At 39.0% G+C, this 15,552-nt stretch overlaps 1 protein-coding gene across 4 annotated transcripts in view; it reads right to left on the reverse strand.

Moving 5' to 3' along the window:
- Positions 1–1,118: 1,118 nt before the first annotated feature.
- The window catches only part of USP45 (ubiquitin specific peptidase 45), a 71,331-nt gene continuing 56,897 nt past the window's right edge, over positions 1,119–15,552 (reverse strand). For all 4 annotated transcript variants that reach the window (XM_055136585.1, XM_004605687.2, XM_055136584.1 and 1 more), the window contains 4 exons: positions 14,649–14,746; positions 11,822–11,908; positions 7,827–7,980; positions 1,119–6,316 (listed from right to left, as the gene is read on the reverse strand). In XM_055136585.1, the coding sequence (XP_054992560.1) occupies positions 6,186–6,316; positions 7,827–7,980; positions 11,822–11,908; positions 14,649–14,746 (470 nt within the window). In that variant the 3' untranslated portion in view covers positions 1,119–6,185. The remainder of the gene's footprint in view (positions 6,317–7,826; positions 7,981–11,821; positions 11,909–14,648; positions 14,747–15,552) is intronic.

Genomic DNA, 15,552 nt, shown 5'->3' on the forward strand with positions numbered 1-15,552 from the left:
GAAAGCCTAGGTAAAACAGAACCAACTTTGCTTTTCTGAAAGGCATAATTCCTTGTTCAACCTGGGTTTCTGGGTGCCATGGGTCCCTGAGAAACTGGGTGGTAGGAATCATTTCCCATGCCAGGCAGAACAAGTATACCACGTAGGTGCTCCCAGTCTACTCTTATCAGTCCTAGATTTCCCCAGGCCCTGCCCGTGACCTGGGTGGATAGAGAGGGAAACAATGACACCCTTCTCAAGGCTGCCACCTATCTTCAACCCATGTCACATAAGCCACCTGGGGAACCCTCCTCCTTAGTCTCTTCTCCCTCCAGTCTCTGTCTTCAACAAACATAGGTCATTTTTAAATCTGCTGTCAAATGGAGAAAATTTAGGACCTTGTGTGTTTTTGTTGTTGTTGTTAAATTTAAGGAGACATACCCAGCAGCGAGTTTACCAGAATAGTTTTGCATTGCCATTTCCCTTTATCATCATGATGTATCAGCTAGGTATGGTATATGTTTACTGTATGAACTGAAGATGTTATGTTGACCCTTTGCTTTATGGGGAATGCGGAAGGGGGCTAGGGGTCACATCAATTGTGCTTTGAGATTACTCCTGGCTCTGTGCTCAGGGACCACCTTTGGCAGGTGGTGCTTGGGAATCATATGCAGTGTTGGCGAGATCAAGCCCAAGACTAATGGGTGCAAGTTGAACAGTATGTTGCTTAGGCCCCTCATGTTGACCTTTAATTAGATTTAAACTGCATGTATAAAAGAATAGAAATTGTCTAATTTCACATAGATGAGATACGTTCACAGGAGACCAATAATAGTTGCTAAAGGAGGGAAACAGTTATTAAACAGTTGCAGAGTTTAAATTTGGGATTATAAAAAATGATGATGACTGTACAACTGTGAATGTTCTTAATGTCATTCACTAAAATAGTAAAAATGATCAAGGTAGATTTTTTTGGTTTTTGTTTGTGCCACGGATTAAACCTAAGTATCATTCACACAGGGCAACCACTAAGCCACAACTCTGAACCCTAAAAATGTTATATTTTATTTTACATATATATAAAGTGACATTTATTTATATATTATATAAGAAAATTGGTCTATAAAAAGATATTTTGTTCTAAAATCTGAAGTATATTTTAGATATAGCAAAGTAAACAGTGTTGACAAATAAAATATCCTGTCATTAATATACACTGCAAATACTTCAGAACCAATATTAAAACAGAAGGCAAGTAAGAATTTAATATTTATTATGCATATTTATACATGAAAAATGCTCAGTAAGTTACATAGCTGTTTTCTAAAAACACTGCAAAAGAAGGTGAGGATCAAACAGTAGGAATGATATAACCAATATCACTCAAAACTTAAAGCATAGTTATCTTCTAAACATTTGATTTATTCATGAACCTAAACATTTTAAACATCTAAAAAATATTTTAATCCACTAGGTAATATATAAAGGCTCAGTCATACTACACATAACATTTGGTTTAGGCTTGTCTAATCAGGTAACATGCAAATAAATTATGAATATAAATTTAAGAAAAGTAGTTAGCATGTTATTTTGTGCTATAAAAACTAGATAAAAGATGATACATTTCACAGTTTAATCTTCAGGAAATTTTGTTTATCGTATAAAATCACTAAAATATCAGACATGCAAGCTAATTATAGTAAAATAGCTCTGTTGACATGTATGAACTCTATGAACTGATATCGACTCCCACTTCTCCTTGGTTATCCAAAAAGGAGGTAGTCCTACCAGCATTAAAAACATTAAATGACAAAAATATTTTATAATTTTTTTGGACCATTCCCAAAGGTGCTCCTGGCTCTGTGCTCAAGGGTGACTCCTGCTTGGGTTCAGGGGACCATGTGGGGTGCTGAGATCAAACTTGGGTCAGCCACATTCAAGGCAAACTTACTTTCTGCATGTACTATTGTTCTGACCCCTCCCCCAAAATATTTTTAAATATATATATTTAGCTCTGTCAAAAATATAGTTGGCACATAATAAAAGTTTATCATTTTAAATATGGAAAAGTGGAGTTAAAGATACTCTGTAAACTAATTTCTAAATCTAATGAATTTTGTTTTACCTTTTAAGTTCATTTGGTCATACACTTGTACTTAGGATCTGTAAACAATCTCACTTACTGACAGTTTTCTGAGGCCATCTAGAAACTATTGCTTTTATAGTAGTTTAACACTTTCCCTGGAAATGTGTTCTGGAAATACCCAAAATAACAAAAAAATTAAATGTAATTCTATATGTAACCCACCTGCTAGAGGCCATGAAGGGGTGGAGGGCTTTCTCTATTAAAAAATTACCTTTATGACATTCTTGGATATCCAAAATGTTTCTACAAGACCTGGAAAGGCATTCCTAAAGTCCAGGCTACTGGCAGTGGGGGTGTGGTGGGGGGAGAGGATTTCAGAATTAGACTATTTAACATTGTGAAAACTGATGGAATTGTCTCATTGTCATTTTACTTCTGAAACTTATGTGTAGCTTTCTAATTTAGTTTTGGGTCTCACCAGGTGGTTCTCTGAGCTGACACTTGGCTTTGTGTTCAAGGATCATTCCTGGCACTGCTCTGGAGACCATATGTGGTACTGGGGATTCCTTGTGGGTGCCCAGGTCACCACAAGCAAGGCAAGTGCCTTGCCTGTGGCACTATCTCACTGTCCTCCTTATTTTGTGGGGCTTTTTTAAAAAGTGTGAGGAGGGGCTGGAGCGACAGCATAGCAGGTAGGGCGTTTGCCTTGCACGCGGTCGACCCTGGTTCGATTCCCAGCATTCCATATGGTCCCCCAGCACCGCCAGGAGTAATTCCTGAGTGCAGAGCCAGGAGTAACCCCTGTGCACTGCTGGGTGTGACCCAAAAAGAAAAAAAAAAGTGTGAGGAGAGTACAGGTGTTCACATTATATATACTTAATAAATATGAGCTCAAAAGTATATCCTTCAGTACATGAGTACTGAGGCAATATTCTGAAGCTACAAGTCTATCAATGAAAGTTCAATATCACTGGCACTCAGAGTAAAGCTTAAAAGATCTATTTGATAAGTATAGCACTGATGTACTTCCAGGCATTATTATCAATGGAAAGAGGAATAATAAACTTTTCTTGATTCTTGCCTTCCACTATCATTCATCATTTTGGACTTTGTGTAAGAGATAAGGCAAAGGGAATAGAAAAGTATTCTCTCCTTTTCTGTCTCCACAAGCAGCAGATGACCATCTAATCAAAACTGCATACCTCTAAATGACATCTTTTTAGGAGAAAAATGAGGTCACTTAATATTTACATTTAGCTGAAGGGATGGCAAGTTCTGCACCACTGCTCTGATACTGAAATGTTAATTAATTTTAATCAAGAGAAAACCTGTTTATATTACTTATACAGAATACAATCTAGGTTTGGGTATTAACTTACAAAAATACATTTCTAGGGCTGGAGTGATGGTACAGTGGGAAGGGTGCTTGCCTTGCATGCAATGGATCTGGGTTCAATTCCTGGCATCCCATAGGGTCCCCCAAGCAACACCACGTGATTCCTGAGTGCAGAGCCAGGAGTATGCCCTGAGCACCACTGGGTGTGCCCACCCTCACCCCCGCAAAGAAAATAAATAAAACTGAAAAATTAAGAATTATATAAAAAATACATTTCTCCATTTCACAAATAAAAGCAAATTAAAACATTATTGCAGGCTGGAGCAATGGTAAGTGCACAGGGTGCTTGCCTTGCACACAGCCAACCTGGGTTCAATCCCCAGCACCCTATATAGTTCCCCAAGCTGGTCAGAAGTGATTCCAGAATACAGAGCTTGGAGTAACCCCTGAATACCTCTGGATGTGGCCCAAACAAGCAAAAGAAAAAAAAAACCACCCCATTATTGAGATATCAGCTTAAAAATTACTCATGTAATGATATTTTAAGCTCTGTATAACTCTAATTATAACTTCATTCATTCATTTATCAAAATGTGGAAGTAGCAACCCTGATGTTATATATACTTATAAATCAGAAAGTCAAGACTCTTGATTGGGCTGGAGTGATAGCACAGCGGGTAGGGCATTTGCCTTGCACGCAGCTGACCCAGGTTCAATTCCCAGCATCCCATGTAGTCCCCTGAGCACTGCCAGGAGTAATTCCTGAGTTCAGAGCCAGGAGTAACCCCTGTGAATCGCCAGGTGTGACCCAAAAAGCAAAGAAAAAAAAAAGACTCGATTAAATATTTCCACACATGATCTATAGTCACTAATCTTTATGCTGTTGTTGGTTCTGTTTTGGGGCCACCCCCGGCAGCGCACAGGACTTACTCCTGGTTCTGTGCTCAGGGATCACTCATGAGGGAACAAGGGACCATATGGGGTGCTAGGGATCAAACCCGGGATAGCTGCATGTAAGATAAGCACCTGCTGTACTATCTCTCTAGCCCTACTAATCTTATTCTTCATCACAAAATAACAATAAACTAGGACCAGGCACATATCAAGCATCTGCCTATAAAATATTTCCTAGGCATTAATAAATAGGATGGGTGAAACCATGGCGTCTGTGTTTTGATTCAATAATGTGACTCTAAGACAGGGTGATGTTTTGAAATTTAAGCCTAATATTTTCATGACAATTTTGACAGCCTAATGATTTCTATCCTGAGAGGAAAATTATCATTTTTGCTATTCTATAAAGAAAACTAAAAACTTTAAACTTTGTAAAAATGAAAGCTACGTCTTCTTGAACTTATTAGTCATGCATATTGAAGATGAAAGAAAGTGATCTCAAATTCTTAAAATCACGATTAATATTTACTTACCTACCGAGGTAGAAAATATATTTCTCTATTAAGTACAATAAGTATATTACCTGTCACTTACAAATATGTGGTACTTTATATTTCAAAAGTATAATATGATTACATTTGTACTAACAACTTCAAAAGACCAATTCTGCATGTTACGGTTATCTACATTTTGGGTCATGTAGGGAGCCACACTTGGTAGCATTCGGGGCTGCCTTACTCTTAGTTCTCTGCTTATAGGTAACTCCTGCAGAGCTTGAAGAATCATATGCAGTGCCAGGGATCAAACCAGGGTTGGCCACCTGCCTTACATATGCTTTAGCTCCTGTATTACCTCTCTGACCCTCTGCAATTGTATTTCTACTTCAGCTAATTGATTGCAAATTATCCTCAACTCTACCAGGTATGTTCTACAAGTATGTTAGTAAAATATCTGATATTTTAAAATATTTCAAAATCTCAAAGCAATAAAGTAATAAATATATTATTTGCAAACCCATATTACTGAAATTACAGCGGTACCTTTTCACATGGCTGAATCACACATAGTATGAAAGGCTCTAAGCCATATTAAAATATCATATACTTTAACTTCAGGTAATACCACATCAATGCCACTAGATAGTCCTGAGATGATGTTAAGAGGAGTGCTAGATGAAACAAAACAGTTTTTGATAGTTATACATTTATTGTAATATTTATTAGAAAAATATAACTGGCACATAAAATGATAGTATGAGTACTCAAAATAAGGGTAGGGTAAAAAAGGTAAAACTGAAAAGATAGGGTTTGAAATAGTAGTAAACAGAAAGCAAGAGATAGATTTATGTATCTCTGAGATCAGGAAAATCAGGAAAATGGTATGTGACTCTCACTTGAGAAGTACTGTTTTAAGGAATGACCTGATTAAGCCAGCATCATTTTTTAATTCATATAGAAAGCCATATCATAAAGGAGTTTCCTTTATACTACAAACTATGTTTTGTTTTGTTTTGTTTTTTTTTCATGACAAATATATCTCCTTTTCTCTTTTTCCTTTTTGGGTAGTGCCAGGGATGGAATCTAGCACCTCAGACATGCAAGGCAAGTGCTTTGCCACTGAGCTATGTTCCAAACCCCTGACAAATATTCTTTTAAAAACATGGCTTTAGAGTTATTTTTAATAATTTCCATTTGAAAGCACTGGGTAAATTTAAGTTTTCTTTAAAAGTATTCATCAAAAAGGTAAAATATTTTCAGGAGTATTTGAGGGGTATGCTTACTCCTATTAGAGAGAAAAGACTACAAAGGCACATTGCATAATATGGTCATCGCTGCAGCATTTAAATAAAAGCAATCTAAGTAATCGTTATCATAAATAATTAATACAGAATTATAATATTCTTTCATAAAACAGAAGGTATGCTTGGGCACTAAGTGCTCGTGCTTCGGGAACCGCCTGCACGTAAGTGTCACTAACATGGACCCACTGGTCTGCCGATTCACTCTCCGATTCCTTCAAACCTAGCAAAATAACAAAGTATAATTTTACAGTAAGAATGTTGTGTCCTTGCAGTATTTCATAAACAACATAGATTCATTGCAAACTATATTTATCTAATGTTAGATCTTATTGCTAAAGTCCCTTTCATGCACATGGCACAGACATTTTTTTTTCACCCCTTTGGTTTTGGGATCATAACCGGCTGACTCCTGGCCCTACAACATTCAGAGTCACTCCTGACAGCTCGGGGGACCACCAGGGATAGAACCCAGGTTGGCAACATGCATGGCAAGCAGCTTACCCACTATCCTATGTCACTGGCCCCTGGCACAGATTTTACAAAGAGAAGCAGAAGTCCCCACAGAGCTTGTAGAAGGAAACCCCAGCTATGGGGAAGGATAGGAGGCTACAACATGGAAGTGGCCTACTGGCCAACTACTACTGCCTTCAGCTTCCCACCAGACCCTTGCCACCCAGAGGCCTGAGGTCAGGTGAAGGCCACCTCTGATGGTTTGCTTAGGCCCAAAGGTGGGCCTGTGAAATCACTGGTCTGGCCCTGACAAGACAACCACAGCAAAATAATGCAAATGTTTGACTAAATAGCTAGCTGATTTAAAGTTGATAACTCAATAAAAGCCTACAAATAATGTTATAAATAAATAAATGGCCCTTGGCTGAACAAACGTTCCCCACCCTTGCTTACAAGAAGGTGGGACAGAAAGGGAGGAAGCCCAAAGTAGGCCTGGCAGAGGGCCAGAGGGGCTACAATTCTTGCCTGAGTGTTCCTGAACCACTTTGCCAGGAAGCCCCACACATTTAGATATAACTGTCCTGATGGGGCAGGGAGAAAAGGATAAAAAATCAAAGATTGCTAGTCCATAAACAAAGCTAGCAATATATTTTTAGGGAGTTGGGGGGGAGTTTTCAGGGGACACACCCAGTGGTGTTCAGGGCTTACTTCTTACTTGGTGCTCAGAGATCACTCCTGGTGGGGCTCAGGGGACCATATGTGGTGCTAGGAATTGAAACTGGGTCTACTACATGCAAGGCAAGTGTTGTATTTGCTGTACTATCTCCAGCTCCATTCAAGCACATTTTTAACTGTGACTCTATTCTGAAGACCTGGTATGCCTTCAAAATTTGGGGGTATTGTTAAATAAAAAGCTACTTCACTGAAAACACATAATGACTCAACATTTCATGTTAACTAGAGGGTAAATACACAGTCTTAAGATATTTCATTCTCTAAGAATTATCTAAGTAAGCTTACAGGTAATTTTCACTTAATATTATTAAAATGCATCCACTTAAGGTATCCATGAAATCCATTATTCACCTCTTCTAAGAAAGGAAGAATAAATTTTATTTTTTTTTAGCATCCCATATGGTCCCTCAAGCACTGCCAGGAGTAAATCCTGAGGACAGAGCCAGGTGTAACACCGCTGGGTATATCCCCACCCAGTGAGAATTACTGGGTGTGACACCCCACCTCCCCGCCCCCCCCAAAAAAGAGTAGTTAGGATAGCATACCAGGGACATTTTTCTTTCCAGTTATATGTTCCAATAACTTCCTGGAGGGTGTTCTCACTTTCACATAAGCAGTGTAGTGACCTCCTCGCATAGAGCCGCTATGTTCCACTATGCCATAGAGGCCATAGAGAACTTGATCGCCAGCATTCACATTCTTTCAAAGAAAAAAGCCCAGATTAGTAATGGTACATGTGAAGAACTAAGATTATTTATAATATCGAAAGACTGGAACAGTTATGAGAGAGAGCTCAATGGGCTACAGGGGGCCCACGTTCAATTCCCTGCATGTCCTGGTAGGCCAAGCACCACCAGGTGTGACCACTGGGCACTGAGTAGTCCTTGAACACTGATGAGCATGGTCCAAACACATGCAGAAAAGAAGACTGGAACCTGGGGGCTGGAGCAATAGTACAGAAGGTAGGGTGTTTGCCTTGCACACAACTGATCTGGATTTGATCCCCGGCATCACATATGGTCCCCTGAGCACTGCCAGGAGTAATTCCTGAGTGCAGAGCCAGGAGTAACCCCTGAGCATTGCTGGGTGTGACCCAAAAAGTCAAAAAAATTGAAAAAGAAGACTAGAACTGTACTAAAATCTCTAAGTTGGGGAGACTGACTGAATAAACTGCGACACATCCACGAGACTATTATGCTGCTTTACTCCATTGAGTAGTGGAACACAAAATATCTCTAAACATTGGCTATAGAATAATCTCCACATTAAGAATTAGGTAAAAAACAAGAATGCAAGGGCCAGAAAAATAGTAGGTAGGGCATTTGCCTTGCACATGGCTGACCCGAGTTTGATCCCTGTATCCCATATGGTTCACTGAGTACCACCAGGAGTAAATCCTGAATGCAGAGCCAGGAGTAACCCTTGAGCATTGTTGGGTGTCACCCAAGCCAAAAAAAGAAAAAAAAAAGAAAAAATGATGCACATTGTAAACTATGATAACTCAAAAGAGAGATGCAGATTCTTTCATCTTAGAATTTATAAACAATAATACAAGAACGCGCCATAACTTTCCCTTATTTCTTTGTGGTGTTAGAAATCAAATCTAAGACCTAATACACACAAGGCCTGCAGCCTACTGCTCAGCCATGTCCCCTGTCTTGATGGGAAGACTTAAGACTTCTATAAGGGATGGGAAGGAAAAGATGGAACAGACATAAAGAAAAGGTGTACTTCTTTGAATTTATCTTGTTTTGTACATTTCATGTACTTAATTTAGAAACTATGTAATAATTTATGTAATTATTAAACAAACTTTAAATAATCTCTAAAAGTGACAATAAAAAGCTAAGCAAATAAATGACATATCCAGCTGGTGGCAGTTGCTTTAAAGAAGATATAAAGGGTCATATCCAAGGAATCCAGCAGCCAACTTAAAGCAGCTTCAGCACAAACCATTAGAATAAAGTCAGTGTGTGAATAAAAAGAATAGTAATTGAAACATATTCATATGTGTGAGTCCACTAATTCACAGTTATTTACGGTCAGAGGTTGCCACTGAACAGATCCATTATTCTAAAAATTGGTTCAGGGCCAGAGTGAGAGGACAGAGGGTAAGGTAGCCTTGCACCCAGCCAACTGAGTTTGATCCCAGACATCCCATATCATCCCTCAAACTTGCCAGGAGTGAATCCTGAGCACAGAGTTAGGGTTAAGCCCTGACAATCTCCAGATGTGGCCCCCAAACAAATAATTAATAAAACTAATATTAAACGTCCTGACATGAATGCCATCTTGTGAGGTATCCTAAGGGAGACATCAAGATTGCTGAAAATTCCCATTCATCAATCATATTGTAATATTGTATAATTTTGCAGTTAAGATGTGCTTGGAGGGAACAGAGCCGTAGTAGTATCACTCTATCACTGTCATTCATTGCTCATCGATTTGCTCGAGCAGGCACCAGTAACGTCTCCATTGTGAAACTTGTGGTTACTGTTTCTGGCATATCGAATACACCACGGGGAGCTTGCCAGGCTCTGCTGTGTGGGCAAGATACTCTCAGTAGCTTGCCGGGCTCTCCGAGAGGGGTGGAGGAATCAAACCCGGGTCAGCCATGGGCAAGGTGAATGCCCTACCTGCTGCGCTACCACTCCAGCCCAAGCCGTAGTAGTACTCAAGGATTTGCAGCCACTCCCAACAGTGCTTGGCCCCAGGCTTGGGAGCCTACACGATCAACAATGGCAGTGCTTAGAGGATCATGCAGGGCCAATGACTGAACCCAGGCATCCTGCATTCAGGACCTGCATCTTTACCACTAAGCCATATTTTCAACCTCAATTCTTCAATTCTTAATAAACTCATGAACTAGAGGCTAGAGTGTTAGTACAGCAGGTAGGGCAGTTGCTTTTCCTCGGCATCCCTTATGGTCCCCCAAATACCACCAGGAGTATTTCCTGAGTGCAGAGCCAGGAGTAACCCCTGAGCTGCCAAGTGTGACCCCCAAAAACAAAAAAAATTAAAATTTTAAAAATAAATAAGTAAACTTACAAACTAAGCATTACACATTATTGGTTGCTGATACATACAAAGATAAATGGCATCATGTATGACTTAATAAAAAAATATCACACTTCATATCAAATAGCTTTATATCATGGGGGGGGGAGGACTATCAAAGCTTCTCTAGCTCTCGACTACCTATTTGTAGGAAATGAAACAGAGGAACATTCGAGGACGAATGGTCCACAGTTGGATGCCTGCCTCAAGGGCTGGGGGAGAGGGTAATTGAGATAGAGAAGGGACCATTAGGACAATCGTGGTTGGAAGGGATCACTCTGGATGGAAGATGTGTGCTGAAAGTGGGCAAAGGACCAAACATGATGCCTCAGTATCTATATTGCAAACCACAATGTCCAAAAGGAGAGAGAGAGGAGAGAGTGCTGAGAGAGAGAGTGGGGAGAAGGTGGGAAGGGGAGAGAGAGGTGTGTGATGAGAGGAGAGGGGAGATGGGAGGGAGAAAGAGAGAGAGAGAGGAGAAAAGTGTTTGCCACAGAGGCAGGCTGAGGAGATGATAGGAGGGATACAAGAAATATTGGTGGTGGTAAATATATACTGGTTGAGTTATGGGTATTGGAACATTGTATTACTGAAACTCGATCATGAAAGCTTTGTAACTGTATCTGATTGTGATTCAATTAAAAAAAAAAAGCAAAACTAAATAAACAGGAGCTGGAGTGATAGCACAGCAGGTAGGGCATTTGCCTTGCAAGCAGGCGACCAAGGTTCGATTCCCAGCATCCCATATGGTCCCTGAGCACCACCAGGAGTTATTCCTGAGTGCATGAGCCAGGAGTAACCCCTGTGCATTACCAGGCGTGACCCAAAAATTAAAAAAAAAAACTAAATAAAACAAAGAAACATTGTAAAAATCTAAGATGAAATGACCAGGAAGGTGCCCTGGTTTTGTCAACAAATAAACTGTAATTGAGAGGAGAGATGGGAAGAGGGTTATGAGAGTAGAAACTGTATATTAAAGGAGATTAAAAGAATCAGAGAGATAGTACAGTGGGTAGGACGCTTGACTTGCATGTGGCTAACTGGGGTTTGATTGTTAGCACCATCCAGTCCCCCAAGCCTGCCAGAAGTAATCCCTGAGCATCACTGGCTGTATATACCACATGGCCCACGCTTGGATATTCTACGGGTGATGCGTAAAATTGAGGATTCACATTTGAATGTCACACAAGACAGACTGTGTCAGCAGAAATGATTATTGTTGCCAAAATTTCATATTACACTTTAGACAAAGTGGAGCACTATTAATGAGCTGGCAGATGGTAAGAAACACAAATTGCAATGCCAGCATCAAATACTAAGATACTAATTCACCTTTAATTTTAATATATAAGACAACTGGAAATCTAGGCACTACATGATATAAAGGAAATACTGTTATTTGTTTTAGTATGGAAGAGATATTACAGCTACATAGTATTTGTAAAATAATTAGGTGACTGAATAAGATGCACTTGTACTGTACCTTACAAGAAGCAGAACAGAATGGTGCTAAATCAAGCGTAAGTGGAAAATCCACATGTCTGTTTACTTTGCGAAGACTCATGCCAGCCTTAAAAAGATGCAGTTAGAAAAAATTAGTGCAACAACAATTTTAATTATACTTAAATCACTATTTGTTAAAGCATAACATAAGGAATCCAAGAAGTTACATTTTGCACACACACACACACACACACACACACAGACACACACACACACACCTAATGAGCAATTCAAAACTGAAACAAGACTTAGTTTTTAATTAGGTTTCAAAAATTATTACTGCAAAACCTATCCATTTACATGAAAATTTTTACCAGAAGTATGGAAATAATTACTTTTATGATGGCCTTTGAACATAAACTCAATGTGATAAAAAGTGAAGTGAAAACAAAATCAAGTAGAATAGGTGCCTATTGTTAAGGCCCAGTTCAATGACTGGTTAACAGTTAACTTGATTCGATACTACTTAATAAGATCAAGGCAAAGAATGAGCAGCAATGAATGGTAATAGTTCCTGATTTCTAAAACTCAGTGATACTTATTCATTAGAAAGAAAACTTATGGGACTGTGGAGTTAGTACAACAGGTAAGGCATTTGCCTTGCACATGGCAAATTCCATCCAGCTCAATTGCTAGCACCACATATGGTCCCCTGAACACTGTGAGGAGTGATCCTACAGAACCAAAACTAAACCAAGAGGGAAGAAGTGAAGAAGGAAGGCCCTGAGCACCAGTATGGTGGCCAGGTAATCCCTGGAGTTTTGAAGCCCTCCTAACACCCCTACAGCTCCCCGCTCCAACCGAAACACACATGAAAAATCTTCAATACTTAAATCATTTACTCAATCCTAGTAAATGTTAGTACTAAGAAAAACAAGTCTTGATGTTCTCACATAAGCTCTACTTTTTGTTCTGGTTTTATTTACTTGCTTTGTTTTTTGGGCCCTCCTGGCAGTGTTCAGGGTTACTCCTGGATTTATGCTCAAGAGTGACGTCTGGCATGGCTCAGGGAACTATATTTAGGGCCAGGGATCAAACCAGGATTAGCCACATACAAAACAAGAGCGTTAACTCCTGAACTGTCTCTCTATCCTTATTTTCTATCTTCAATTTCCAAAGGAAAACTTTGAAAATTATATATACTTTGTATTTTGTGATAATAAAAGCTACCTGGGTAGACTGCCAGAAGTATTAAATAAGACCCATAAACATAAACAGACTTATGAGAATGAGAAAATTTATACATGTGTGTGTTTTGGGACCATAATTGGCGGGGGTGTTCTGGAGACCATGTAGCATAGAATGAACCCAAGTTTCTTGCATGCAAAGCATATACTTGGCCTCTTGAGCTCTCTGGCCCTAGAATGATTAAGACAGTAAGTCTGAAATCTTTGGATTTCAGAACTAAACTTACATGTAGGGCTTTCATGACCTACTTCAAGTATTGGTCTTTTTCTATTTTTTTCCAAAATTGTAATTTATTAAAGCATCATGAATTACAAAGTTAGTCATAGTTGGATTTTTGACATAAAATGTTCTATCCCACTTCTGCCACCAATGTCAACTTCTACCAGTGTTCCCAGCTTCCTTGTCCTACCCCCTAGCCCCAGCCTCTATCTTAACAGGCACCTTTTAAATTTGGTTATAAATGTTTGAATCTTGCAACTTCAGTGTTGTTGACTCTGTGATTTTGATATTTAGTTCTATCATTCCTTAATACCACCTATGTACCTGGATTCCACATCTCAGGCCCACAAACTTAATTTTGTGAACAAAATATACTCACACTGATGTGTTTTTCTACTGATCTTTAGAAGACTTAACATGGTATCTGAGAGTCCTTTTCCCATTTGAGAATTTTCCTCTATCAAATAGCTTTAAATTATACTGAGGCTTTATAGCATTGACAAATCCAATTATATATTTTATCAAGTGCAAAAAAATTACTAAGATAAAGCATTGAATAACACCATACATAACTGGAAAAAATCTGATACACTGAAAGAATGTGATTCTTCATGACAGAGTCCTACATAAAGCTTGCATTGAAGCTCTTTCGAATTTATTTCTAGTCAACAGTACCCACTCCAATCCCAGAGGAATTACATGATTTCATAAAGCTAAGATTTTCTTGCTTCTAAGTGCTGGTAATACATCTTTTCCATTCACACACACACACACACACACACACACACACACACACAAACATACACAGATACCATTTAATTTCCTACCATCTATGTCTTCAAATACTGAAAATCAAATAATTTTAATAAAAAAAAAGCCTTACAAAGTTCCTTTTTTTTAATCTTAAAGAAGCCACTTTACTGATAAAAATTTATTTATTTATTTATTTTATTTTTTTATTGAATCACCATGTGGAAAGTTACAATGCTTTTAGGCTTAAGTCTCAGTTAAACAATGCTCAAAAACCAGAGTGCCCAAAAACAGATGACTGGTCAAAGTTTTTATTTGGGGGCCATAACAACAATGCTCAGAGATTACTCCTCACTCTACATTCCACATTTAGGAATCACTCCTGGAGGTGCTCAGGAACCATATGGGGTGCTAGGGATTGAACCCGGATCGGCTGCATACAAGGCAAGTGCCCTACCAGCTGTATCATCTCTCCAGCCCCAAGCAAAGAAAGCCTTCAAAACCATAGTGGCAAAAAAAAAAGTAAATTCTAATGACAAATCTTTAAATTAATAAAATTATAGTCTAATTCATGGCAGTATTTATAAAACTTAGAAATTTATAGAACATACAATGAAAATGACTACAATGCTACTCTAGAGACATTTTACCTGATGGAATCTTTTAAGATGGAGAATTAGGATAGCAGGAACAGCAGAAATGAGTAGTTGCTTTCTGGCATTGGTATAAACCCCTTCTGCTTTGCTTTCTGCAAAAATATAAGGCATTTACTTGTAAACTTCCACTTTATACAGTACTATATAACTAGCATTTACAGAAACTCACCAAACCACTTTTTTATTTTTGGACCACACCCAGTGGTGTGCTCAGGCTCTCCTGGCTCTGTGCTCAGGTATCGCTTCTGGTAGGCTCCAGGGACAAAATGGGGTGCTGGGCATTGAACCCAAATTGGTGGTGTGCAAGGCAAGCAACTAATCTGCTGTACTATCATTCTGACCCATCTATAACTATTTTTTTCTTTTCTTTTTGGGTCACACCCAGTGATGCACAGGGGTTACTCCTGGCTTTGCACTCAGGAATTACTCCTGGCGGTGTTCAGGGGACCATATGGGACGCTGGGAGTAGAACCTGGGTCGACCGCGTCTGAAGCAAAAGCCCTACCTGATGTACCATTGCTCCAGCCCCGCATCCATAACTCTTTAATGTTAAAAAGGGACCCAGACTTCTGGTTTCAAAAACATGTTTTCTTCCCAAAACTCCACTAAGATGAAAGTATTTTGAAAGAAAAGAGAGACACATTTATAAGTATAATGAATAAGTGAGGTGACATACAACAAAGTTCAGGAACTGGGAAGCAGATTAGGGTAAGATTAATGTTAATGTTTTCTGTCCAAGATGATCAGAAACATACCTAGAGTTGAAAACATCTCATTATTCATTGCAGCAAAAAGAGACCACACAAGTAAACCTTGGGCATTTTAATAAAAAGCTGTTGGAAAGGACCTATGATATAACTGAGAACAGATATAACTTGGGGCCAGAGAGATAGTACAA

The sequence above is a fragment of the Sorex araneus genome, chromosome 4 (genome assembly GCF_027595985.1).
Source record: "Sorex araneus isolate mSorAra2 chromosome 4, mSorAra2.pri, whole genome shotgun sequence".
NCBI classification, from domain to species: Eukaryota; Metazoa; Chordata; class Mammalia; order Eulipotyphla; family Soricidae; genus Sorex; species Sorex araneus.